This window comes from Sinocyclocheilus anshuiensis, unplaced genomic scaffold (assembly GCF_001515605.1).
Source record: "Sinocyclocheilus anshuiensis isolate Anshui unplaced genomic scaffold, SAMN03320099.WGS_v1.1 scaffold1037, whole genome shotgun sequence".
Taxonomy (NCBI): Eukaryota; Metazoa; Chordata; class Actinopteri; order Cypriniformes; family Cyprinidae; genus Sinocyclocheilus; species Sinocyclocheilus anshuiensis.
This window is the reverse complement of record NW_015555773.1, coordinates 938,897-965,123: the sequence shown is the minus strand read 5'-3', so window position 1 is coordinate 965,123 and position 26,227 is coordinate 938,897. Positions and strand designations below refer to the sequence as shown.

At 37.3% G+C, this 26,227-nt stretch overlaps 3 protein-coding genes across 3 annotated transcripts in view; 2 read left to right on the top strand and 1 right to left on the bottom strand.

Moving 5' to 3' along the window:
* The window catches only part of LOC107674456 (nuclear receptor ROR-alpha-like), a 13,808-nt gene extending 2,736 nt beyond the window's left edge, over positions 1 to 11,072 (top strand). The window contains exons 2-10 of the mRNA XM_016468431.1: positions 2,225 to 2,310; positions 3,299 to 3,440; positions 5,417 to 5,833; positions 6,407 to 6,528; positions 6,874 to 7,006; positions 7,120 to 7,227; positions 7,325 to 7,435; positions 7,952 to 8,064; positions 8,205 to 11,072. Coding sequence (XP_016323917.1) covers positions 2,225 to 2,310; positions 3,299 to 3,440; positions 5,417 to 5,833; positions 6,407 to 6,528; positions 6,874 to 7,006; positions 7,120 to 7,227; positions 7,325 to 7,435; positions 7,952 to 8,064; positions 8,205 to 8,369 — 1,397 coding nt within the window. The 3' untranslated portion in view covers positions 8,370 to 11,072. The remainder of the gene's footprint in view (positions 1 to 2,224; positions 2,311 to 3,298; positions 3,441 to 5,416; positions 5,834 to 6,406; positions 6,529 to 6,873; positions 7,007 to 7,119; positions 7,228 to 7,324; positions 7,436 to 7,951; positions 8,065 to 8,204) is intronic.
* A 2,588-nt stretch (positions 11,073 to 13,660) lies between these two features.
* LOC107674461 (annexin A2-like) lies at positions 13,661 to 19,111 on the top strand. The gene is made up of 13 exons (XM_016468437.1): positions 13,661 to 13,710; positions 14,370 to 14,424; positions 14,620 to 14,713; positions 16,170 to 16,264; positions 16,409 to 16,522; positions 17,072 to 17,162; positions 17,242 to 17,321; positions 17,481 to 17,540; positions 17,699 to 17,792; positions 17,875 to 17,970; positions 18,271 to 18,329; positions 18,464 to 18,586; positions 18,723 to 19,111. Exons 2-13 carry the CDS (start codon positions 14,374 to 14,376, stop codon positions 18,780 to 18,782), a joined length of 1,017 nt encoding a protein of 338 aa, XP_016323923.1. The 5' UTR covers positions 13,661 to 13,710; positions 14,370 to 14,373; the 3' UTR covers positions 18,783 to 19,111.
* Positions 19,112 to 21,164: 2,053 nt separating this feature from the next.
* Positions 21,165 to 25,090, bottom strand: LOC107674463 (intelectin-like). Its single transcript, XM_016468439.1, has 8 exons — positions 25,035 to 25,090; positions 24,793 to 24,880; positions 23,020 to 23,154; positions 22,694 to 22,941; positions 22,400 to 22,558; positions 22,152 to 22,272; positions 21,571 to 21,674; positions 21,165 to 21,404 (listed from the first exon to the last, which is right to left on the bottom strand). The coding sequence occupies exons 2-8, from the start codon at positions 24,875 to 24,877 to the stop codon at positions 21,252 to 21,254; spliced, it is 1,005 nt and encodes a 334-aa protein (XP_016323925.1). The 5' UTR covers positions 24,878 to 24,880; positions 25,035 to 25,090; the 3' UTR covers positions 21,165 to 21,251.
* Between the last annotated feature and the right edge of the window lie 1,137 nt (positions 25,091 to 26,227).

The following is a 26,227-nucleotide window of genomic DNA, read 5'->3' as shown; positions in this document are numbered from 1 at the left end:
AAAAATTATTTGATGTGTGTGTGTGTGTGTGTGTGTGTGTGTGTGTGTGTGTGTGTGTGTGTGTGTGTTTTAAAAAACGTACATTTTGAGAAATTATGAATAGAATATTCTTTATTCAAGTATATGCAGTTGCATTATGTAATGCGGTATTATTTAATATTATAATAGCTTATAAAATACCAGTTTTATAATGTTCATATTGTTTAATATAATATTTTACAAAATACAATTTTTTTTGTATTTCTTCTCCACAATATGAGGTTGCGTCTGTGTGTGTGTGTGTGTGCGCGCATATATATATATATATATATATATATATATATATATATATATAAATAAACACACTACAAAAATTGTATTTTACAAAATATTAAGAAGATATTACATGTGTGTGTATTTATATAGTGTGTATATGTAGTATAGTAAATTATTATATTAAATCAAATTATATATTAGAATATATGTATTTTTAAAAATATATTTTGACAAATTATGAATAAAATATTCTTTATATGCAGTCACATTATGCAATGCAATATTAATAGTATAATATTTTATAAAATACAGAGGTTTTTTTATGTGCGTGTTCATTTTTAGATTTTTTACTTTTGGAAGATGTACAAGGGCATTTCATCCTACTGTTCATGGTTGAAGTGATCTCAAAAATGGTCTACAGACTAATCAGTCTTTAATATCCACCACAATCGAATCTCTTTACACAAACCCAGAATTCATGCATTCACAATCCTCATCTGTATATGGCCCTCGTGAACGCTCCTATTCTGTAGTCTGAAATAGCAGCTCTGTAAGCCGTGCTCTTGCATCAGAGCCGAACAGCGGTACCTACTGCTGCAAGACTTCAGCGGCAGCTCTGAGAGAATTTGCCTTTGATGTATTAATCCATAATTCAGACCAGATTAGCGTCTTGTGCTTCAGAGTAGCTAATTACTGCCGATTGGTTTTACATATCTAATGAGAGAGAGTGAGGATGCCCTTAATGAATACGGCATGCAGAACCAAAGGGGATTAGCCCTTTCTGTAATCATGAGAAAATAGTCATTCTCAAACTGCTCTGGTGCCTTTGTAAATAGAGTCCGCAGCTGAAAAAAACGTACGAGTCTGAGCGTATGTGACCGAGAGAAAGAGAGAAAAGAGAACGCTCTGATGGTGATGAGATGCATTTTACTTTTTCATCCTGTACTGTATGCGCCTCAGGGCTGCCGGAACGACTGCATCGCTCTTCTCTAAATGGATTTCTCCTCTTGCTCTATTCCCCCAGCTCCCCTCTCAACAGCCTCACACACAATCTCTGTGTGCTTTTCCACAACCAACCGCAGCTGAGCCGCTGAGGGGCTCACGCACGACTACGGCACACAATCCAGCGCACGCAGACGCCATCTCCAACTAGGAGTGCATCTTGACTTTGATATTTACCGAAATGCACCACGGCACTGTCGTAAAGCGAGCTCGTGGCTTGAGGGAGGATGGCATTGTCATGCTGTAGTTACCCAAATGAATGTTGGATGTTAGAAGAGCAGATTGTACTTGTAGATGATGTCAGTCCCGTGGGTGATTTCAACAGTCATAGCCATTTTTTCTGCTTGAATAAATGGAGTGTTTTATGTGGTGCTGCCTCTCGATTCATTCTTTTAAAATGTTTTCACCGTTGTTCTGCTAGCTAAAGCCTGAGGTTACACTCTGCACAACAAACCTCAGGCCTTGTTCTCTCTGCATTAGCAAATTCAAAGGTCAGGAGCTTTGGAATTAGTCTTGATGTGATTATGGTCTCCGCTGATCAGTTTAAAGGAAGAAAAGAGTGTTTTCAAAGGACAAAAACAGATGTGCTTTGTCAAACAGTGTTTTATCAGTGTCCTTTTGATTTGAGATTGATAATGGTTCTCCTGTACTCAAAGACCTGCATTTAGTCTTTTCTGCAGCACTAAATAGAATTGCAACTTTTCCAAACAAGTTTCCAAAGCACACTGCCCGATTTTGGTTGTTTGGCGCAAACTCATGCCATCGGTTGAGCCAATGTTGCTATGTTGGGCTGGTTAGACCGTTCAAACAAACAGAGAAATGTTAAAAGCATCAGTGTTCCTGAGGAAAATTACTAACAAATGTCTTAATTAAAGCTGTCTTTGCATGTTACACTGACACAGGAGAAAATATTGTAGCAAAGACCAATGTGTTTTTTTGCTGAAAGTGTGTTTCTGTCTCTTTGTAGCTCAGATTGAGAGTATTCCCTGTAAAATCTGTGGAGATAAATCATCAGGGATTCATTATGGTGTCATCACATGTGAGGGATGCAAGGTAAGACAACCAAAAAACTAAGCAAAACACACACACACATCTCATTGTTATTCTCAGCAAGATGCCAATGCATCTATCAGTTTTTTTTTAATGTATAATTAAGGCTGTTATAATCATGATCATAATTTTTAGACTATACACTACCATTCAAAAGTTTGGGGTCATTAAGTGTTTTTTAAATAGATTTACTTAGCAAGGATCCATTCAATTAATCAAAAGTTGCATTAAAGACATTTATAATATTACAGAAGATTTCTATTTCAAACAAATGCAGTTGTTTTAAAATTTCAGTTCAGCAAAAAATCCTAAAAGAAATTCATGGTTTCCACGAAAATATTAAGCTGCACAAATGTTTTAAACATTGATGATAATATTTCTTGGAATATTTCTTAAACATCAAATCAGCATATTAAAATGATTTCTGAAGGATCATGCGACACTGAAGACTGAAGTAATGATTCTGAAACCTCCGACCCTAAACTTTTGAATGGTGGTGTAGATTTTTTTTTTTTCAGTTACAAATAGTATAATATTTTTCTGTCACAAATTTTTCACTTTCAGTCATGTTGTAATGGCCAAAATGTTTTCAAAAAAATTAAGAATAAAGTAAAATCACACTGCTTTGCGTTCACAATGCACATCAAAGCCTTATTTATACTTGTCTGAGAGTGGCACAAACCACCACAGAAGGTGCTTGTGCTCACTAGAGTGCTCTAGAGGCATTTACACTTCATGCATTCTTCATTCATAGGAGTTCATTTGGAGCTCCCATAATGCACCGCTGCACTGGAAAGAGAGGCATAAAAATGTGCAGTTTGTGACATTCCTTTAAAAGTCAGTTATTTGCATGGAAATATGCAGTGTAAACCCTATTTAGTTACTGTACTAATTAAAGAGTTAATAAATCATTCTGATGTGCTGCGATGCGAACTTCAAAAATGCAAGCTAGAGGTGACCTATTGTTGTGTTCTCTCTCTCTCTCTTTCAGGGTTTCTTCAGGAGGAGTCAGCAGGGCACTGTGTCATATTCATGTCCTCGGCAGAAGAGCTGTCTGATCGACCGTACCAGCAGAAACCGCTGCCAGCACTGTCGCCTGCAGAAATGCTTAGCAGTGGGCATGTCAAGAGATGGTAGGCTCTCAACTCTCACAGCAGTCTGAGTGATGTGCATGTGGCTGCTGGTGTATATAATTCTCCTGAGATGTATAGAGTGTGACAGTACAGTCATGGCCAAAAGTTTTGGCAGTGACATAAATTTTGTGTTTTGCAAAGTTTGCTGCTTCAGTATTCTCTCAGTTCTCTATGGAATTGAGATACGGGGAGTTGCCTGGCCACGGATCCAAAATTTCAATGTAATGATCGAGCCACTTCTTTATCACTCTTGCTTTGTGACATGGTGCTCCATCATGCTGGAAAATGCACGGATCATCACCAAATTGCTCATGGGACTTCTTCACTGCAGTCGAACCTCTCTTCTTTAAGTCCTTGATGATCCCGTGGTTCTTTCAGGTGCAATATTCTTTGTAGCAATTTCCTTGCATGTGAGGCCATTTTGATGCAAAGCGATGATGGCTGCACGTGTTTCTTTGGAGGTAACCAACCATTGCTAACAAGAACACAATGATTGGAAGCGCTTCTTTTATAGCAATCAGTCTGCTCTTACAATCTATTTAGTATGATAGTGATTTCACCTGACTAGTACTCATTCACACTTTCACATGTGCTGCTGAAATGATTAGTCAATTAATGTTAGCTGGTCATTTTGTGTCAGGATCAAAAAACAGTGAAATTGGTTTTGTTTGTTTTTTTGTGAAAAGTTAATTTTTTGGCCAATGAAGCTTTTAGCAATTATTTAAAATGCATCTGATCACTCTACACAATAATCTAGAAACAATGTGAATGAACACCGCAACAGCTTAAGCAGCAAACTTTGCAAAACACAAAATTTATGTCACTGCCAAAACTTTTGGCCATGACTCTGTCGGGTTTTAATTGTAAAAATACCATTAATTTTCTCCATAGAGAAACTTACCATGAGCTTTAATGCTATTAAGCAATGGCAAATGCTAATGTATTTGCATTTATTCGAAAATTTTGTAAGTCATTTCAATTGTATCTTTCACAGTGCTTTTAGTAGAAGTTCAGATCTTGGCTACTTGCTAACCTTGTTAACCTCATTCCATGAACAAACCGGTTAGATACTTTGGTAACACTTTAGAATAAGGTTCCATTTGTTAGCAATACTTAACATTACTTACATTAGTTAACATACTGAAAAATGTATTAAAAATATGTATTTGGATAATAAAATCCAAAGTTGTATGTATGTTCATATTATTTAATGGACCTCAGGTAACAAACTCACAATAAACAGTTAAACTGTAAAAGGTTTAAAGTTAAACGATAAAAGGAGATTTTTCCATGTTAACTGGAGTTTTTGTCCTAACTAGCTGCGACAGTGACATGCAAAATTTATATTTTAGGAATGGTTTCTATTTCTGTGACGTCACGGCTGGAACAACAACATACAAACTATGACAGTAGATAATTCTCAGTTGATTATGTGCTTTATTCAAGGTTAAACGTGTCTCATGTGAGTTTGAATATCATATTGCGTGACATTTATAGCCATACTGAAAACAACAATAGATAGTTTACCTCAGATCTTAAAAATAAATTAAAGCAAACATGTACGTTAAAACTATGAACTCAATGCAAACCAACAAGCATACTAAAGATGGTATCAGTCACTCAGTATGTACATTTAATGATGTTAAAAAAGGTTTGATATTTATGAATTAGATTATAAACTTATCCATTTCGTTGCGAGTGCAGTGTGCTTGCAGAGAGAGCCCGCCCACAAACGCTTTTGATTGGCTGTGATATTTTATTGATTCTGTCGCGACACGTCTAGTGTGGACACCCAAATTGCTTGTGAAAAACTGAAGAAGTGTTTTTGTAAAACATGCTCCTGTATTCTTTATTTACAACTTATTTACGAAAAATATTTTTTTTAGTGTAATGTGACCTTACTGTAAAGTGTTACCAATACTTTCAGACATTTAGTATGATATTAGCATTATTAATGATAAACTGTTCACTCACAGCTGTGAAATTCGGCCGGATGTCTAAGAAGCAGAGGGACAGTCTGTTCGCAGAGGTTCAGAAACACCGTCAACAGCAGCAGGAGGAGAAAGTGGGTGATGACACAGAGAAGGGGCGGGAACCTCAACCTCCAGGAGAGGCGGAGCCACTCACACCCTCTTACGCCCTGTCCACCAATGGCGTCACAGAGCTCCACGATGACCTCAGTGGACACGTCAACGGTCAGACCCCAGAGGAGGGAAAGGCGGATTCAGCGATTGGTGGATTTTACCTAGACATTCAGCCCTCTCCAGACCAGTCAGGTCTAGACATGGATGGCATTAAACTAGAACCTGTGTGCGACCTCAGCTCGGACTCTGGCTTAGATCAATATTGTTGCTATAGCAATGGAGACTCTTCACCTCCTGACAGTGACCTAGGTAACAACTATAAAATACTGATCACTTACAAAAATATATATAAAAATTCTATTTTATTTAATTTTTCATTGTTATATTTTTTTATTTTAGAATTTATTCTATTTGTCATTATTATGGAAGATTGCATTGAATATATCGCAGATAATATCAAAGACAGAATATTTTTAAAATCGTTTTAGCTATTAGTTACTTTGGCATCATTTGGCACGTAATTGCAAAGAAAGAAAATATTATCAAATGAAATTACATAGTGCCGCCCTACATAATTATATGGGATGCTGCCATTATGGGCATGATTGACAGCTGTGGGGTTTGAAACAGCAGGGGTCTGTGAACTCACCTCCATGGCCCATTTAACATGTCATTAGTAAGAAGTGCCTCATTAACACAGACCAGTCAAATACTAGCACAGGACTTTTTTTTCCTTTTTGACTAAAATGAGTCTTAATGGTTTTGTTTTAGAAAATGTGTGGCAATAATATACAACTTCAATATTTCTGATGTGCATTTCACAAACCCAGGAATGTGTGTCAGCTCCAGCTGTTTGACTCTATTTGTGTGTTTCTAACACAGAACATCTGTCAGAGAACATCTGCAAGTCTCAAATGGAGACATGCCAGTATCTTCGAGAAGAGCTACAGCCCAGCAACTGGCAGACAGTCTTACAGACCGACCTGGACGCGTACCAAAAGAAGGTGTTTGGTTATGTACATTTGGCTCTGTGTGTACACCTGATATTAACATCTCGAGTGGTCAGATGAGACAAATCATCTCAATGTCCCAAATTCGTTTCATAACCACCACTGGATTTTACAGCTGGAAGTGACTAAAAGCGTTGTATGCTATGTATTATGACTAGTGGGGGTTGAAAAAGCACAAAAATAAAAAAAATTTTTTTTTTAATAAATGTTTTCCCCACATTTCTCTGTTGTTTTTGTATGCAAATGGATGGACAGAAAGATGGATGAATGCACTTGAATGATCCCTGAGGGGAATAATCAGGTATGTGTACTAACAGACCCTCTCTCGGCACCATCTAGTCTCAGGAGGACATGTGGCAGCTGTGTGCGGTTAAAGTCACTGAAGCTGTGCAGTATGTGGTTGAGTTTGCCAAGCGCATTGATGGATTCATGGAGCTCTGTCAGAACGATCAGATCGTGCTGCTCAAAGCAGGTACACCTCAGATAAACCTCTAAACATATCCAAGTTCACATAACAGCATCAGAGTAGTGACAAACTGTGGCAGAACCACTGAATAATGAGCGTGTTTTTCTTGTGCTTCTCAGGTTCTTTAGAAGTAGTGTTCGTGAGGATGTGTCGGGCATATAACTCCCAGAACAACACTGTCTTTTTTGACAGCAAATATGCTGGGCCGGAGGTCTTCAAAGCATTGGGTGTGCATTAAGAGCTGGATTCCTCTTTTAAAGGAAAAGGAAATAGCAAATGAAAATGCAAAGCATTAACCGCTGTTTTCATGTTGTTTTTTTCTAGGCTGTGATGATCTTATCAGCTCTGTGTTTGAGTTTGCGAAGAGCCTGAACTCTCTACAGCTCAGTGAAGATGAGATCGGCCTGTTTTCAGCATACGTGCTGATGTCTGCAGGTGAGGGAAGAAAAACAAGGCCAATGTCAGAGAGATTCACTGATAGGAGTTGGAGTCACATTCATGTTGCAGAGGCTTTAATTGTACACTGTAACTACAACTTAAACCTACCCATACCACCAAACATGTCCCTAATCTTACAGTACCCTTATAGCACCTAGGCGGCTCAATAGCACCAGAAGTGTTTTGCAATACAATATGAACACAATAAGTATAGTAATAGTAATAAAGTAGTAATAGTAGTTAAGGCCACCTAATACAAAGTGGGACCTAGTTCATTTCTAAGAATGCACTACTTGTGTTCTTTGAATTGTAATTTATTAAATTCTTCTTCCTCTAATTCCAATTTATCCTCCTGTGGGGTGTGACCAGTTCAATTCTAATTCCAACTCATCTGAATTTTGGCCAACTCTGCTGTGTATCTGTTACATAGTTTATCTGCTTCAAATCTGTGAAGGTGCTGAACACTTTGTGTGTGTGTGTGTGTGTGTGTGTGTGTGTGTGCGCGTGCGCAAGATCGCTCCTGGCTGCAGGAGAAGACCAGAGTGGAGAAACTCCAGCAGAAGATCAAGATTGCCCTCCAGAACCTCCTGCAGAAGAACCAGAGGGATGAGGGAATTCTCGCAAAGGTATATATACACTCATGTTTGCAGTTACCTTTGTAGAAACTAGTTATATTTACTCATCTGATCACTGTTTCCCAAGTCAAATTTCTCTTAAGAACTGCCTTAGAACAACCAGTTCTGATGTTCTGCTTGTCCCCCCTCAGCTTGTCTGTAAAGTGTCCACCGTTCGGATGTTATGCCGTCACCATATGGAAAAACTGAGCACATTCAGAGCTCTTTACCCAGAAACGGTCCACACACGCTTCCCTCCACTCTATAAGGAGCTGTTTGGCTCAGACTTTGAGCAGGTTCTGCCTCAGGAGGCCTGATAGAGACTTATCCTAATACTGCACAGATTCAGAAAAAAAGAGATGGAGAGAGAGAGAGACAATACTAACATGCTGACAAGAACTCTAAGCTCACTTCAGCCTCAGTTCATGTACACTTCATTCTCACAAAGCACTTCTCAGAGTCCAGCCACACTTTGAACTTGCCCCATTGGCCATGCACCAGAAGACTGGTGGTCCTTTAGAAGAGGAAAGTTCAGATGCGAGGGAAAAAAAACTGGTGATGTCTTGTAATGTGCATCAGAGCATTCCTCCATGCCACAGCTTTATCTTTCAGCCTCCTGTTCTGACTGCATGAGATCTCAGCGGAAACGCCCACTGCATTTGACCGCCCCAGCATCGCCCTCTACTGGCCATAGACAGTAATGAGGTGTCTGGCTGGGGTAGACGAAGACAGGAAATGAACGTCTAGAGCTGAAATCCCTGTCTTTTTTCTCTGGTGCCACAATGAACAGCCCACGTTGGTGCTAACGTCACAGCACTGCCCTTTACTGACCTCTTCCAGTATACACACATTCAGCAGGGACATCATTTGGCGAAACCACTGCCCCAGCCCCAGGAGAAGACAGTGGACGAGGCATGACATGGGACTCAAACTATGAGACCTGAATCACTATCGTACTGAAACTTTTACGATCAAATGGCATGTTCTGAGGCAGTGAGCTCAAATATGTGCATATATTCTTGTTATATGGTTAGTTAAATCATGCAATGTATGATGTGTAGAACCTAACGAAAGGTAGCACTTTGTGTTTTTCCCAGCAATAAACGATTTCAATTGAATTTGTGAAAAAAAAAATCTGAAGGAACATGCTGTTATTTTAGATCGGTAAGATCTGAAATACTTGTTTGTGTTTTGTTAAATCTCTGTCTTTTAAAGCCAGCTCGCGTTGTCTAGACGGTAGTGTGACTCCCTGTTGTGCCATAGTGATTCTGTGATTAGATTTCCGTCAAAGTGAGCTGAGTGCAGCGATGATTGACAGATCAGGGGCACGTGTTGACATTCCAGGGGATCTAGCAGTTCGTATTAAACGTCATGGGGATTGGAGGCGGTTGGCGTTGTTCCTAACTGACCCTTTTTGAGATACGTCTAGATGTTTTTTGCACCTAGTAATGCAGCTCATCAGGGAAGAGGAGAGAATAAAAATGGTCACTTCTTTTTTTCTTCCTTTATTTTGCAGCTGTGTACACAGGCTTGTTGGATCTTTGTGTCAATATTTTTGTGCCCCTTCAACACGCACGTTTGAACCAAATTGAATGCATTTAGCACGCAGCCTACAAACAAGGACAAGCAATAACCTTAGTAAAGATGTTCCGATCTGACATCTCTGTTTAATGTTTTTTGTAAGGGCTGGCACTGCTTTACCTGTAGTATTCTTGTTCGTATCTGTTCCGTGAAAGACAATCCATCAAATATCTGACCTCATAAAAGGGTATTTTGGGACTGCTCAGGGAAACTATTGTTTTATAGTTGAGGAGGAGAGTGACCGTGTCCGTAACTGCAAGGGGACGGCGTTATAGTACAGTCGTTTGAAAAACAATGTGTAAAAAGTAGTGAAATATTATGAAATTGTCCTCTTCAAGAATCAGGGTCAGGTGTGTAGATGAAGAATTATCCAAAATAATACTGAGCAGAAAGCAATAATAATGGCATAATCATGTTTTGAAAACGGAAATTGCATGCAAATGCTTTAAATGCAGAACTTTGTCACGTGTTTTTGTTTGAAATTCGCTTGGTTTGGCTTCTCCCTTGTCCTGATGTCTTTACCCCCTTCCCATTTCTTTAGAGACTTGTTTTGGCCTGTGTATTCTCTGTGAATATCTTTTTAGCGATCCTCAATCCCACTGTTTGTGCTGGTTCTATCGAACTTTTTGGTTGGCTATTAAAGAAGTATTATGGCACTTCAATGGTTAGAAAATTAATTTCTTACACTCTCATCAATTAAACACATTGATTTCTGATCTAATCCAGGTTCAGTATGAATTATAGCTGTTTATTATTATGACATGTGTAACGTGTGGTGTTATCTGTGTGCTAGTCCAGAGGCCTGGAATGTTCTTTCTTTAATTTGCCAATTATTCTTTAAATGTCCATCACTAAGGCAGTATTGTATTTTTCTCTTGCTTTGGTTTTGGGGCATGAGTACTTAATCTTTCTATGTATATGTTTAGAGGAGTATCACAGTAACACAGTCCCTTTTAAGGTTGTCATATTTTCACTGACAAATGACCAAATGTTTTGTATGATACACACACCATAATATGCTAATTTGTGAGTAATGCTAATCATTTGAGTGGATCACAGTTTGTACTGAAGAAAAACATCCTTTTGTTTTGAAGACTTGGGTTTTTCCTCTGTATATTTTTCCATCCTTCATTTTTAACAGATTAACCAGTGGTCTCCTTTTGATTTAATCCACAAGCACTCTTCAACTAGTTCTCCAGTAGATCTGTAGAAATATTCTATTTCTTCCTATTTGTTCGATTTGAGGTATTTTGCCTTTGTTTTGTATATACATCTGTACAAAAATGCAAAGTATTGTTTCTTTGAAATACAGTTTTCATCTAATGTTGTGATTTTGTATTTAGAGGTTTAACCTCCTAAATTACTTTTATTAAAGACGCATGTCACACATTGACAAATAGTGTGTTGAACGTGCTGATGACAATAAAAAAAAAAACACAGCTTGTGATGAAAATTACAGTTGTCATTTTTCTCTTGCTGTCTGTTCTATGACCAGTTAGTTCATTAATTCTAGGCAGCTTCAGCAATTTTGATGACCTTAAATTAGTTATATGAACACAATCGACCTTTCTCTAAAACTTTAAATGCTAAAAAAATGGTTAAAACAAGATGTACAACATTTAAACGGACATATTTCTTGTTTTAATTTGTCCCATAAACAACTGTTGTTTTTATTGAAGAACATGTAGCTTTTCTGGAAATGTCTGAAATCAAGCCAATTTTTACTTAAATGATATCCAGAAAATCAAATGATCCTACTTCCTGAAGTGTGTATGTGAACTTTTAAAAAAATGTGAGTATATAGTGACTACAACATTTTCATCTAGAAACAGGCCTTATATGCACAGAAAAAATAAATAAAATTAGTTCTGTTTAAGCTGTACTGAATCAACTGTGTCAACTGAAATGGTCTGCTTCCGATCTATAAGTGTTGTAACACTTTTGAGTAATGATGGTATTTGCTATCAAGGGACTGACCCTTATTTATGTGTATGGGATGAATCACCTCATTATGGTATGTCATTGCTCAGTGCTTGTTGCATGCGTTGCCATGAAGGCAAGTCTAGAACACTGATTGCTAAGGAAACACATGACCCCTAGCAAGATGGACTTTTACTGTACATGTATTCTGAGCTACTGTAACAGAGTCACTCTCACTTAGCTTTATTTGCATATAATTAAGGCACAAAGAACAAAATCAGAACAGATTATAGTCTACTAGTATGAGCTGTGTGTGTGTGTGTATCTGGTATTCCCTACATTATGGGGACCAAATATCCCCACAACGATAGTAATACCAGTAAATTTTGACCTTGTGGGGACATTTTTTGCTCCCCATGAGGAAAACAGCTTATACATCATACAGAATGAAGTTTTCTGATAATCTAAAAATGCAGAAAGTTTTGTTATGAGGGGTAGGTTTAGGGGACAGAGCATACAGTATAAAAACCATTACACTTATGGAATGTCCCAATAAAACATGGAAACCAGTGTGTGTTTGTAGATGTCAGTGTACTGTCTACTCTCGCTATAAAACTGCTGCTATGACTGAGAGCACAGTCAGACATTGGCAGAAACTTTGATAGAGGAATACTTCTCCGCCTTTAGCAAACATACTTCCTTTGAATCTCTAAACCACTCTGGTTCTCCCAATACTGCACATATACCATGTGTGAAGCAGTTTAATACTATAGATCCAAACGAACATGTTGAGCCTGCTAAAGATGTATAAATAGCTGTTTAACTCACTCTTTTGACAATTAATCTGTAATAATTACATCAGAGAAAGACTTGATGGTGGTTTTATCCCCTACATTTTTAATAGCAAGCCAAATGTGTTTACTTCTTAATTCTCAATAATGGTATGAATCTGAATTGAGTTTTTTCATTCTAAATGATTTTATGATCAATTAAACTGCATGGTGCATTGTCATTACTGTTATTGTCATGTAGTTACTCAGTGAATATGTTTGCAGAATGTATTAAACATTGAGGAATGGGATTAGTGGACTATTTAACTCATGGAACATTACCAACAGGTAATGTTAATCAAATTATATATTTTAGAAACCTACTTTAGTTTCAGGATGCATGTTCTTTTTTATTCCCGGTTATAGTTTAGGTTTAAAAATATAGATTTTTTTCTTTTCTTGCTATGCTGCTTTTAGTTTACACACCACATATACACGTGTCTTAATTCATATCCTCTCTGTCAGGAACAACATTCAACATAAAGTAATTTGCTTCCAAACTGACAGTTTTTCCATGTAATTTAAACACATATTGTACATACATACATGCTGAATAACTGAAATTCATGCACAGGCCTGCAACCGTGATGTCAGAGATGAGGAAAACTATATGTATGGATGTATGTATCAAATTTGTGAAATCACAGTTGCCAAATCCTTAAGTCATTAATAATAATACAGACTATATGCACATATTTTTAAATGAATGACTCAATTTACCTGAAGAGATTTACATGCGGACAATTTGAGAAATTTCTCCCCAGTTTATGAAATATGATGAATTCACATCAATTAATATGGAATTTCAAACAATGCAAGATGAAAAAATCTTTGTGATTTTTTTTATGAAACTTTAAATGAATGACTCAATTTACCTGAAGAGATTTACATGCGGACAATTTGAGAAATTTCTCCCCAGTTTATGAAATATGATGAATTCACATCAAATTAATATGGAATTTCAAACAATGCAAGATGAAAAAATCTTTGTGATTTTTTTTATGAAACTAAAAAAGCTATTTATGATGGCAGTTGTCATTAATACATGTTCCCTCTGAAAATGTGCAGTTTCACAGTGGTAACCGTAACTGGAGATGACATTTTAGCACAAACTGTGAGTACTACAGTAAATTTTTGTAAGGAATGTGTAGCCCAGTAAATTAATAACTAATAAGAAACTTTTGGGTCGTCATCTTGAGTGGGTGTAGGTGTGGGTTGATAGGAGGAGACGGTGAGTCATTGGCTGACTGCATTTAAAAGGTAATCCCATACACAGAGATACAACTGGAACTCCACCGCTACACCTTCACTCTCCACAGCATCTCAGGTAAGACTCTGGTCCTCTGGTGATTCGCCATTTATTAGACTGAGAAACATGAACTGCATCTCTTGACAGGACAAGAAAGACTAGCATTGTCATATTTTTATTGTGGATTGTACTGCTTCCGTTTTCTAGTCCTGTTTAATCTGCAGAAAGAGCTGTATTGGTCTTGCTGTGTGCGTGTGTGTGTCTGTGTGTGTGTGATGGTCAGAGATTGAGTGGTCTGTGGAATGTGTACAGGGTGTGTGTCTGGGTGTGCCTGAACAAAGTTCCAGCAAACCCTTCACAGCTCACCTCGTAATGTATAGTGCAGAGAGAAAATGATTTCCTGTTAGCACTGTAGGGGAAGTTTAACCGCTGTAGAGTTGACAACAGCACAACAAAAAGCTGTTTTTCAGTCTTTTTTTAATACCATGAGAAATAACTTTCTCTGTGACACATTTAAGGGCAGTAAAATGGCTATTGACTTGCATTATTGCTTGTGATGACACTGAACTGGGCCTTTATACACAGTACTAATCACTGTATCTATGACAACAATCACTTAGACCTTTGAAAGGAAGGGTGAGGTTGTATTTTACAGTGGCTTAAAGCACAGATTGTATCTCCTGTTTCATCTACTCATTGTTCAACTTGGATGATTACGTGTTCTCTGTCCTCTGCAGGAAAATGGCTTTAGTGTCTGAGATTTTGACGAAACTTACATTGAGTTATGGAGGGGTAAGTTATTACAGTTGTAACATGAAATGTTACAAAGTGTAGTATTATCACAAATTCAACAAACAAAATACACTTCTTTGTACATTGAAGTGGCTATTAAGATTGATTGTTTGTATTTTTTTTTATTCTATCCATAATATTTTATATATTATTATGTATTATATTTCTATATCTACATTTTCTTGATATTTTCAGGAGAGAGAACCTAAATGCCCTACAGTGGTCCCAGCTTATGATTTTAACCCAGAGCAGGATGCGGCCAAAATAGAGACAGCCATCAAAACCAAAGGTAAAGGATGGTGCCATAAACACTTAACATTTGCACTGGAATCTGTAGATTTGATTTTGCACGACAGATTATATTTCTAGTGGAACACAAAAAGAGTCCCCAGTGGCATTTCATAATTGTTTCACTGATATATTTGTTTCAGTGCCTTTATATTTGCTTAGCAGACAAACTTTCAGCTTAACTACCTTAAACAGGATGAGTGGTGCTTTAAGACTCTTAATCAAGGTAGAATGGATGGTGAGCCCTTCTCTGTTGAAATCGAATTGTAAATAATTAGTGGTAACTGCCAAATATGAGTCAGTGTCTTGTAAGTATTTGGGTAGAATCTTGAAATATATGTATGATTTTAATTCAATAGAGGCTAAATAAAATGGGTTTGTGTTAAATTGCCTGGTAAGATATAAGCACACCCTGTTGAAAAAACAGCATATGCTGGTAAGGTAGGTTTTGAAGCTTGGATGCTGGTTTGAGCTGGTTTAAGCTGGTCCTTAGCTGGTCATGTGCTGGTCCTAAAATGGTCCGACCAGTTTAAGACCAGCTAAGGACCAGCTTAAACCGGCTCAAACCAGTATCCAAGCTTCAAAACCTACCTAACCAGCATATGCTGTTTTTTTCCTCACACTGCTAATGAATATCAAGGCTAAGTGTGTGAATGAGTTTGATTGCACATTTGTATGCCAGTAGTGTCAGTGTCTCATATTAGCTGACTCTCTCTCTCTCTCTCTCTCTTGCGCTCTCTCTCTCTCTCTCGCGCTCTCTCTCGCTCGCTCTCTCGCTCATACACACGATGCGCAAAACACCGCATTTGAACAGTCAATAGCAAATACTTAAACTAATAACAAAACAGTAGCTGATTCAGAAGCGCCAGATTGTCATAACAAAGTCAGAATTATCTCCTCTCCTAGGTTCACGAAACGGTTGTCCACAAAATGCATTGCTGTTCTGTTGTAAGTAATCTTAAAGATTCCTAAATGCATCTACTTTCGGAAGGCCAAATAAAGTGCTTTTGCTTTCGCCTAGAAACACACAGCGTCTCCCTGACATGGCTGCTTCAACACTAACTGCAGTTACTGAAACCACGCCTTCTTTCTTTGCGTGAACATTTGGGCGGCATTACGCAAATATTTCCACATAGTGAGGTAGATATGTGGGGCGTGTTAGAACGAGCCGTTTTAGGGGGGTGTGGCAGAGTCTTAACTTTGATAAAGAATATCTCTTTGGTTTTGAGACTTTAGTCTTTGCAACTTCAGGGATCTTATCTATGCACAATCAGCTTGTAACACTCCAAAGAGAAAGGAAAACTTGAAATCGCACCATATGACCCCTTTAGTGATTTTATACTAGGAAATAAAAAGGTGCAATTAGTCCTTTAGGGCCTTATCTTAATAATGCTCTGTGGCTTTCTTTCACAATCCCTATCTTCTCCTCTCATTCTTGCCTTCATTTATTCATTCAGGTGTTGATGAGCAGACGATCATTGACATTATGACAAAACGCAGTTGCTCACAAAGGAGCGAAATTGCGTTTGAGTATGAAAAACGGGCAAAGAAGGTACACACCATAATTATTTAATACAAAAATTGTGGACTATCTATTAAAAAATGGATTATCTTACCTTTATGAAGTACACTGATATTTATAATAAATATCTTGTGTATCAAAGTTCCAAACAACCTGACGCTGTTTGTGTTGTAGGATTTGGTAAGTGCCCTGAAGGGGGCGCTCTCAGGCTCTTTGGAGCATCTGATTCTGGGGTTGATGAAGAGTACAGCACAATATGATGCCTCTGAACTGAAATCATCAATGAAGGTATGTTTACATAGATCTGTCATTGTTTATGGACACTGCTTGTTTACTGCTCCTTTCTGTTGAAGTATCAAAATTAAACTCATACTCCATATTTAATAATAATTTCTGAATAACGCATGAATAGCATGAATAAAATAACCTACACTACTGATCAAAAGTTTGGTCTCTTATGCTCACCAATGCTGCATTTATTTGAACTCAAATACAGTGGAAATTGTAATATTATGAAATATTATTACAATTTAAAATAACTGTTTTCTTTTACTCATTACTCAAGTCTTCCAATTCTTTCATTATCACAGTAGAAAACAGTTGTGCTGCTTAATATTTTTGTGGAAGCCGTGGATACATTATTATTTTTATTTTTGATGAATAGAAAGTTCAAAAGTTCAGCTTTTATTTGAAATGAAAATCAATTGAATTAATCCTTGCTGAATAAAAGCATTAATTTCTTTCAAAACAACACAAAAACAAAGTCTTACTGACCCCAGACTTTTGGACAGATTCATATATCACTGTATTCATGTGACAGTTTATTGTTTTTTGCAGGGTCTGGGCACTGATGAGGAGAGTCTTAATGAAATGGTCTGCTCTCGCAATAATGAAGAGCTCAAGGAAATCAAGAAGGTTTACAGAGAGAGTGAGTGATGCTGGCCCTTAAAAAGCATAAAACGCACACATATATTAGTATTCATGTCCCTTTCTTTTTCTTCTTGCAGTGTTTAAGAAGGAATTGGAGAAAGATGTTTCTGGAGACACATCTGGTGATTTCGCTAAGCTGCTCCTGGCCCTTGTACAGGTAACTTAATAGATTACTATAACAGTTATTTGTGGTAATTATGATCAGATTCCGCTTTGTTGCACAATATGCAACAGGTAATTCCTTTACCGCCAATATAATTTGCAAACTGCAGATTCTGCATTGCTGTACTCACACTTTATTCATTCATGTTCACAGGCCAAAAGAGATGAGCCGAGTAACGTGGTGGACTATGAGAAGATCGACAATGATGCAAGAGTGAGTACAGCCCTTTTAACTGAGGAAATTCAATTGATTCACAGTCATTGTGACAGTATATTTATTCAGCATGATTAAAATAATAGTATATGAAACCATTGTGCATTCAAATGCTGGAACAACAAAAAGTTGCTTTTGTCAATTATAAAAATATTTAGGCTCTTTATGAAGCTGGAGTGAAGAGAAAAGGAACTGATGTGACCACCTGGATTTCAATCTTCTCTGAGAGGAGTGTCCCACACTTGCAGAAAGGTGACACCTGAACAGAGGTGTATTTGAAGTCAATTGCCATTATTATTTGTGCAACAACGTAACCAACACCTCTTTTTCTCAGTGTTTGAAAGGTACAAGAGATACAGCCCATATGACATTAAGGAGAGCATTCGAAAGGAGGTGAAGGGAGATCTGGAAAAATCATTCCTCACACTAGGTATCTATCAGCTGTCCGTTCTTCACATAAGCTGTCAGAACACTTGGATATAGAGATGTATGGCAGATTTGATGATGGTTATGCCTGTCTGCTCAATTACTCTTTCACACTCTCGCGCTTTCCTTGGGAATCCCTTCTTCATTTCTTTTTAACATAATCACAAGCTGTTTGGTGAGGAACATTTCGTGGAAAGCCCTGTGGAAATGCATGCGGCAAGAAGCCAGAGGAGAACTGAAGATATTAAAGTCTGAAAAAACAGAACATGTAACCATGTCCTAAAATTAATCTGTCTTTCTACAGTTGAGTGCTTGGAGAACAAGCATCTGTATTTTGCCAGCAGACTCGGTGATGCTATGAAGGTGAATATCCAATTTTGACTGCGTGTCATTTGACGTGTAAAGAGGTGACCTTGGCTGATTTTGAGTTGTGTTGATCAGTTTCTTCTATGGAAAAATTGTGTCTATACCGAACATTTTGATTTTGATGTTTGCAGAGTAAAAGTGTTAAAGAGAAAGTCATAACCCGCATCATCGTCTCCCGCTGTGAAGTTGATCTCATGAAGGTCCGTGCAGAGTTTAAGAGGAATTTTGGAAAATCTCTGTACCAGACAATTTTAGTAAGTTTCCATTTGTCTCTTTTCTTTCTTATTTGCTCTGTTATTTACCTCTCTCTTCTTTGCTTTCTGCTCTTAGTTTGCCTTCATTCAAGAAGCATTTTAAGCAGAACTTTTCTCGTTTACTTTTTCTCCTCAGGAGCACACCAAGGGTGACTACCAGAGAGCTCTACTGAACCTCTGTGGGGGAGATGACTAAACATCTGTAATCTTCTGCTGCACATGTCCAATTAGTTAAAAATGCAGTATTATAACTGACATATCCAAAGTCACTTGGGACAAAGCTGTTGACAGAATAAATAGGACTTCATCTTGTGCACGACTCAATCTGATTCAGATGAAAGTTCTGTACCGTATTCACTATAGTAAAACCAAACTGGCTAAACTATACCCAAATATAGATGAAACATGTGATCGTTGCAGTGCATTTAAGGCGGATCTAACCCATATGTTCTGGTCATGTACTAAACTGAGATAATTTTGGTCTTCAGTATTTGAAATTTTAAACTCAGCATTTAATTTAAGAATGCAGCCTAACCCAATAAGTTTGGAGTTACAGGTGACGACATTCACATAACTAAAGATAAAGAAAATGCCATGGCATTTGCAACATTAATAGCTAGAAGAAGAATTCTTCTAGAGTGGAAATCACCAATGCCACCTAAATTGTCACTATGGCTTAGTGATGTAATGCTTTTTCTAAAAACTGAAAAAATGAAATATTTTCTAAGAGGATCAACCAGAACGTTGTACAAAACATGGGATCCTTTAATAATCTATATCGAGAAGAATGTACTCCTCCAGCTTTTTAAATTGTTGTTGATATTAATAAAACACTTCTAAGTACTTGTGGTTTTTAAAATGTGATGTGGGTGTACGATTTGTCAGAACAAATTATTTGAGAACTCCTTCACCACTAGAGGTCACTACAGTCATTCCTGTCGTTCCAAAAAAAAATATTTTATTCATACACACACACACACACACACACACACACACACACACACACACATGCACATGCACACATATATATTCATTTTTTATGAACTATCCTCCTCTGATACACCTAATTACGCGTAATTCAACATTTTATGTTTTCCATATGCTTATTCTTCAGTCTCAAATAACAACAGAGGTGGGGATCTACTAGCTTGACTATTTTTATCTTTTATCTTATAGTGATACAATGCAGGTTATCTTTGTAACACAGAGTCCAAATGCATGCTTTCATGAAAATTGTGGCATTACAATGTGAGATGTCAGCCCTATAGTTTAGCTTCCATGGGCAGCACATCCTCAGATATGCTTCACACATCAACAAGTAGCCTTTGAGAAAGGGGATGCTTACAGTATGTCAACCAGACTGAGGATGGTTCATTTATTTCAAACAGTGAGAATATTACTCAAGTATTCCCTCCTGGTGGAATGACCTGCCCAATCCGAGCAGCTAAGTCCTTAGCCATCTTCAAAAAATGACTAAAAACACATCTGTTCCATCTTTATTTGACCCTCTAACTCCAGCACTTTGTATTCTATTTTAATTGTACTTTATCTATTTATCTTCTCTTTTATTAAAAAAAAAGCACTAGCTTTCTATTTTTTTCTATTCTATCTACTATATATATATATACAATACCTTGCTACGTGTACTGCGTTAGGCTAACCGAGACTTGTCATTTGCACTTACATCTTGTTGCTCTTTTGTTAGTTTTGATTAGTTCTATTGTCCTCATTTGTAAGTCGCTTTGGATAAAAGTGTCTGCTAAATGACTAAATGTAAATGTAAGTATTCACATCAAACATGTTGAGCATTTACAGTTCTAATAACATCTACTTTTCAGATGTAGCCAGGGAGTCATGTTCTTGATATGATTATGAAACCAAGTAAAACTCAAGACCTGGTATTTATTAGCAGTTTTGCAGGAATGATCGTTAATCGGGTAATTGATTATTCTTGAGATCATAGATGGTGAGAACAGATGTTATTGATAACTTAAGTCTTTTGCTTACAGCCTTACAGATCATGAAGAGCACACACACAAGGGAAACACGCTAAGACAGAGAATAACTGGATAACAGCTTGGAGGACTAGTAGGTGTTGAGATGATCAAGTAGACTGGAAATCGACTTGAATGAGGTAACTGGATTAGCAATCACCTTAAACAGGATCATCAAACAGTTACAGTAAGTGGTCTGTAGTATCTACCAAAGCAAGACAGTGGCTAAGTGTGTGTTCTACTTATAGAGCTAGTGACGAGGTCTGATGAGTGTCCGGGAGGATGATGGGAAATACAGACTAAAAGTTAAACATAAATTTTGACTCTGATGTCTGAACAGTATTGACAACCCACTGGTTTTATTTGAACATTATACATTTGTTTAATGTATATAACTTTTGAACAGTTGTATAAAAGAAACCCATGAACATTTAGAAGAGGTGTTAGATATTAACTAGCAGAAGCTCTAGGATAATCTGATCGGTTGTTCTTTTAGTTCAAATCACCTATCACAAATGCATTCGTAGATAACAGACCAATATAAAGGATATATATATTGTAAAGAAATACATTTGTGCAAATAACTGTGCATGTTACATTTAAGTATTAATCAGTGTAGAATATCTTGGAAAGAAGGGAAGGAAGCTGGCGATTTTAGACTGATCAAGGTGTCAGCGATAAAACAGCAACACAGCTGCTTCAGTTATCTCTCTGGAAGCACTCCATCCTGCATTAGTACCATAGCCATCCCAGTCGAAGCTCGCAAAGTCTCCACACTGTCTAGGGGCGCCCTCAGGAAAGTGTCCACCCCCACCAATACAGAACTGCAACAATATGAGTGCATTACTAACAACAAAACACACCTATGCACTTGATTTTTTACCATTGTTCATGTATTACTATCAATGCATTATGTGGTGATTAACAGCATGTCACAAATGCTGTCCATAGACACTGATTTAAATAATCCAGAATATTCTTTTAACTCACATGTTCGGTGTTACAGCCGGTTGGTTTGACACCTGAACAAAGAGCCAAAGCTGCCCTTTCAGTATTAAAGACTCTGAATGTGATGAATCCAGGCTCAAACATTGCTGGAAAATGCACAGAATATGTCACTGATGATGATCATGGTAGGTTCATGCACACATGACATGGCTAAATTGTACACCATCACTGAATAAAACAGATTTTCTGTCTGTTAATAGACCTTAGTCAAATTAGACAGCATATTGAATTTAACACTAATGAAAATGAGGCTGTGAGGGAAGCATTTAAATTCTTTACAATGCTCCTGGATCACATAATTTTCACAATTCACAACTTTCAAAAGTAGAAGTTTTTGTCTACCAAACGTTTTTTTTCTGGAAAGAAGTTTTGTCAGCTGAACCGGGGAATGTTGTTAAACAACAGTGCAATGCATTGAATGCATTGTACTTCTATCCTTTACAGACTCGTTTTTGTTCCTGTCAAAAATTAAATATGGTTCTACCCTGACTATAAGGTCTATTGATGCAGCCACTTTTTTTAAAAATATTTGAAAAATACTGGCTCTGGAGGTATTGCCATACTTCTTGAATGGGGACCATACAGATTTTTGTTGAAATCCACGTTTCCAGTGTCATACACTATTGGAATAGCAGGTCCATTATCAGTGATGCATGCCCCTATTCCAAACTTCACAGGAATTTTCTGGGAAAATTAATAGTCATTCAGTGAATGAAAAATTCATTGTTTTAGTAATTTCACAAAATAGTTGTCTTCAACTATATTTTTATGAATGTTTCAAACTCAAAACTGGTGTCAAAGTTTATCTGACCTTGAATAGATTGAAAAGGTTTCCTCCGTAGAGGATTAAGAAGTGATTTTCAGTGTGGTATCGCAGGAGGGAGGTAGCAGACCACTGTTCCAAATTAATATTATTAGGAACGTGCCACACAGACACATCTTTTGCTGCAATGTCATAGTATCCAGGATTCTGTGACATAAAGGAAATAAACTGTCATTTCAAATTCCTCATAAACATCTTTTGATTGTCTGTCTAGCGTCTTTGTGTCCCTTATGTTGCTCCTATTTAACTAAGGTTGTAAAACCATAAATGTACTAAAAATACCTTATAGTCATCACTTGTAGAGGCTTCTGCAGTTCCGAATGTGACTGTGTTTGCCCATGTCCCGTCACCATCAGGCCGGTTTGGGTCACTGCCCTGCTGACTAGACCAGCGATCACCAACAGTACACTTTCCATTCATGTAGTTTTCATGAACACTGGCCACCAGCGTCCAGCCACCACCCGCAGTGGTCATATCACAGAACGTCTGATAAAGGACTCCTCTTGATGAGTTCAGATAGTATAGCCCATCTGCATGAACAGAAGCATTCCTGAGTCACTTAAACACAGCTGTTGCTTAAGATAAAATATTAACATAAAATGAGGTACCATCATAAACCTGATACTTTTCATGCAGTTCCTTGCAGCTTCGAGCAGCATATTTAATTCTGCCCTGAAGTATTGCATCCTCAAGATTGGCCTTGATATCACCGGTTTTGATATATGGTACTTCTTGTTGATCCACTACAATGTGAGACATTAAGACTTAGTGGAATGCAGGTGCATCTTTAAAAAATATCGTGAAAAAGTTCTCTTTTTTGTAACTTATTTCAAAAAGTGAAACTTTCATATATTCTAGATTCATTACATGTAAAGTAAAACATTTCAAAAGGTTTTTTTAATTTATTTTTTTATTTTGATAATTAGAAAGTCAAAAATCCAGTATCTCAGAATATTAGAATATTTACATTTGAGTTTCATTAAATGACCATCCCTAAATCAAAGCATATTAAATTCAAAGTTGACTGACTGGAAGAAATTGGGTAGGAAAAGGTGCACAAGCAACAGGGATTATCGCAAGCTTGAGAATACTGTCAAGAAAAGCCAATTCAAACACTTGGGAGAGCTTCACAAGGAGTGGACTGAAGCTGGAGTCAGAGCATCAAGAGTCACCGCACTCAGACGTCTTCAGGAAAAGGGCTACCAAGCTTCTGAAACAGAAACAACGTCAGCAGCATCTTATTTGGGCTAAGGAGAAAAAGAACTGGACTGTTGCTCAGTGGTCCAAAGTCCTCTTTTCAGATAAAAGTTAATTCTGCATTTCATTTGGAAATCAAGGTCTGGAGTCTGGAGGAAGACTGGAGAGGCACAGAATCCAAGCTGCTTGAAGTCCAGTGTGAAGTTTCCGAAGTCAGTGATGATTTGGGGTGCTGTGACGTCTGCTGGTGTTGGTCCATTGTGTTTTATCAAGTCCAAAGTCAATGCAGCCGTCTACCAGGAGATTTGGGAGCACTTTATGCTTCCATCTGCTGACAAGCTTTATGCAGATGCGGATGTCCTTTTCCAGCAGGACTTTAGCACCTGCCCACAGTGCCAAAACCACTTCCAAGTGGTTTGCTGACTATGATATTACTGTGCTTGATTGGCCAGCCAACATGCCTGACCTGAACCCCATAATCTATGGGATATTTTCAAGACAAAGATGAAAAACAATTGATACAACAATACAGACGAGCTGAAGGCTCAATAGTGCCTCAGCAGTGCTGCAGGCTGATCGCTTCCATGCCACACCTCACTGATGCTGGAGTTTGTGCTAAAGGAGCCCCGACCAAGTATTGAGTGCGTAAATTAATATACTTTAAATAACTTGAACTTGTCTGTTTTGCAAATCCTTTTTTTGATTGATCTTAAGAAATATTCTAATATTTTGAGATACTGGATTTTTGACTTTCATGAGCTGTAAGCTCTAATCATCAAAATGAAAACAAAACAAAAAAACTTGAAATGTTTTACTTTACATGTAATGAATCTAGAATATATGAAAGTTTGTAAAACCTAAAACGTTGCTACCGTATTTTTTACTGTAAAATTCTGGCAACCACAGCTGCCGTTTTTTTACCGTCAATTTTACGGATTTGTTTTTACAGTGTAAGCTCTAATCATCAAAATTAAAACAAAAAAACGTTTGAAATGTTTTACTTTAGATGTAATGAATCTAGAATATATGAAAGTTTCACTTTTTGAAATGTTACAAAAAATGAACTTTTTCACGATATTCAAATTTTTTTGAGATGCACCTGTATATTGTGATAAAAATTTGATTTTCAACGTTTTAAAATAAATTCATTTCAATCCAAACAAATTATTACACTTATTACTTACAAATTATCACACTTGCAGCCTCACAGAGCCATAAATTCAGTGAGAGACTGAAGAGGATCCCTACAATCATTTTTGTAAGAACCATGGTCTGCAAACAAAAGGAGAAAAGTTCTTTACAATTATCCACACTGCAAAGCTAAAATTGCATGTTTCGGTTAAAAATGGCATACTAAAAGCGTACTGTATATGCCATTTTTACTACATACATTTTTAAATTTAATTTGTATGGTGCAAGAACTCACGATTGTTTCTTCTCTCTTCTGAGTTTGAGATCACTGTCGAGGCTTTTGGCTTCTGGGTGAGTCAGAGAATAAAGCTCAGGATACTTACTCAGGATACTTATACTTACTCGGGAGAGGAACGAGGAAAATGAAGAACCGGCTATATCAGCATCGGAACCCGGAATGGGGAAAATTAATTATACTTGAGCCAAAACCAAACGTGTGTTCGGCTTTGGCTCACGGAAAAAGGGACTTCGGTGTTTTTACTCAGGTAATTTATTGTCCGCTTTCCGCTAGTCTCATTCGGCCGTGGACAAATCCAGTCTGTCCGGTCTACATTCCTCCGTGAACTAGCCTTAAATTGGAGTAAATACTTGAATGAATAAAACTAATAACAATAGATGTTACTACATGCAGTTAACAATAGTAGCTAATTTTAAGTGTCACATAGAAATGGGGCCCTGGACGTCACATTAAGCCCAAAAAAATGAACTCGGGGGGGTCCCCTGGCTTTTCAAAAAAAAAAAAAAACTACAATACTTGTACTGCTCATGTCATATTTCTTTTTACGCGTTTTACAGCGTTGCCCGTTATAACAGATCAGGCGATTCTGTTGTGAACACAATGGCCATGCTCAGTCAGTGGCGTTCAGATTAGCTATCGCTGAAATCTCGGAGCTTTGTTCAGGACGCGCGCGTGCTAAATGAATTCTGACTGAAACTCGCAAATTCTCTCATCACAAAAAGTGCTGTATGTATTAGTACCATAGCCATCCCAGTGTATGAATTAGGCTGCGTAAGTAAGAGATTCATTCATCATACAGTGTATGGACAGCTTCATTGATTATTACAGGAATTTTGAGTGCTTAAACTCTGGCTATAGACTGAAGTCAGTTATAATATTCTTCACACTTTGCCTACGGGTAGATATGTAATTCTTCTTTGCTTAATGATTGTTTGGTACACCAAATTAGGGGCATTGAATAATCTGTTGTCGACGAACAGTATGAGGCTTTCTGAGCTAATGAGGACAAGACAAAAATAATTAATCATTCGTTTTAAACAAACCCAAAAATTAAAATAAGAGGATAAATTAAAAGAAATGTGCTACGTTTGCTATTACATTCATTTTTGTGGAGAAATGTAGGCCTATAGTTTTTTTTTTTATATATATATATATATTTATTCTTTTTTTAGGTTCTTTTAATTTTTTTT

Bases quoted from the DNA above. Each gene is read 5' to 3' on its own strand.
- LOC107674461 (XM_016468437.1), top strand. From the start codon at position 14,374: ATGGCTTTAGTGTCTGAGATTTTGACGAAACTTACATTGAGTTATGGA. The intron at 14,714-16,169 runs GTAAAGGATGGT...TTATTCATTCAG, and splicing joins GACAGCCATCAAAACCAAAG to GTGTTGATGAGCAGACGATC. The intron at 18,587-18,722 runs GTAAGTTTCCAT...TTTTCTCCTCAG, and splicing joins CTCTGTACCAGACAATTTTA to GAGCACACCAAGGGTGACTA.
- LOC107674463 (XM_016468439.1), bottom strand. From the start codon at position 24,877: ATGGTTCTTACAAAAATGATTGTAGGGATCCTCTTCAGTCTCTCACTG. The intron at 22,273-22,399 runs GTCAGATAAACT...TAATTTTCCCAG, and splicing joins ACCTTTTCAATCTATTCAAG to AAAATTCCTGTGAAGTTTGG. The intron at 21,405-21,570 runs GTGAGTTAAAAG...ATATTGTTGCAG, and splicing joins CCGGCTGTAACACCGAACAT to TTCTGTATTGGTGGGGGTGG.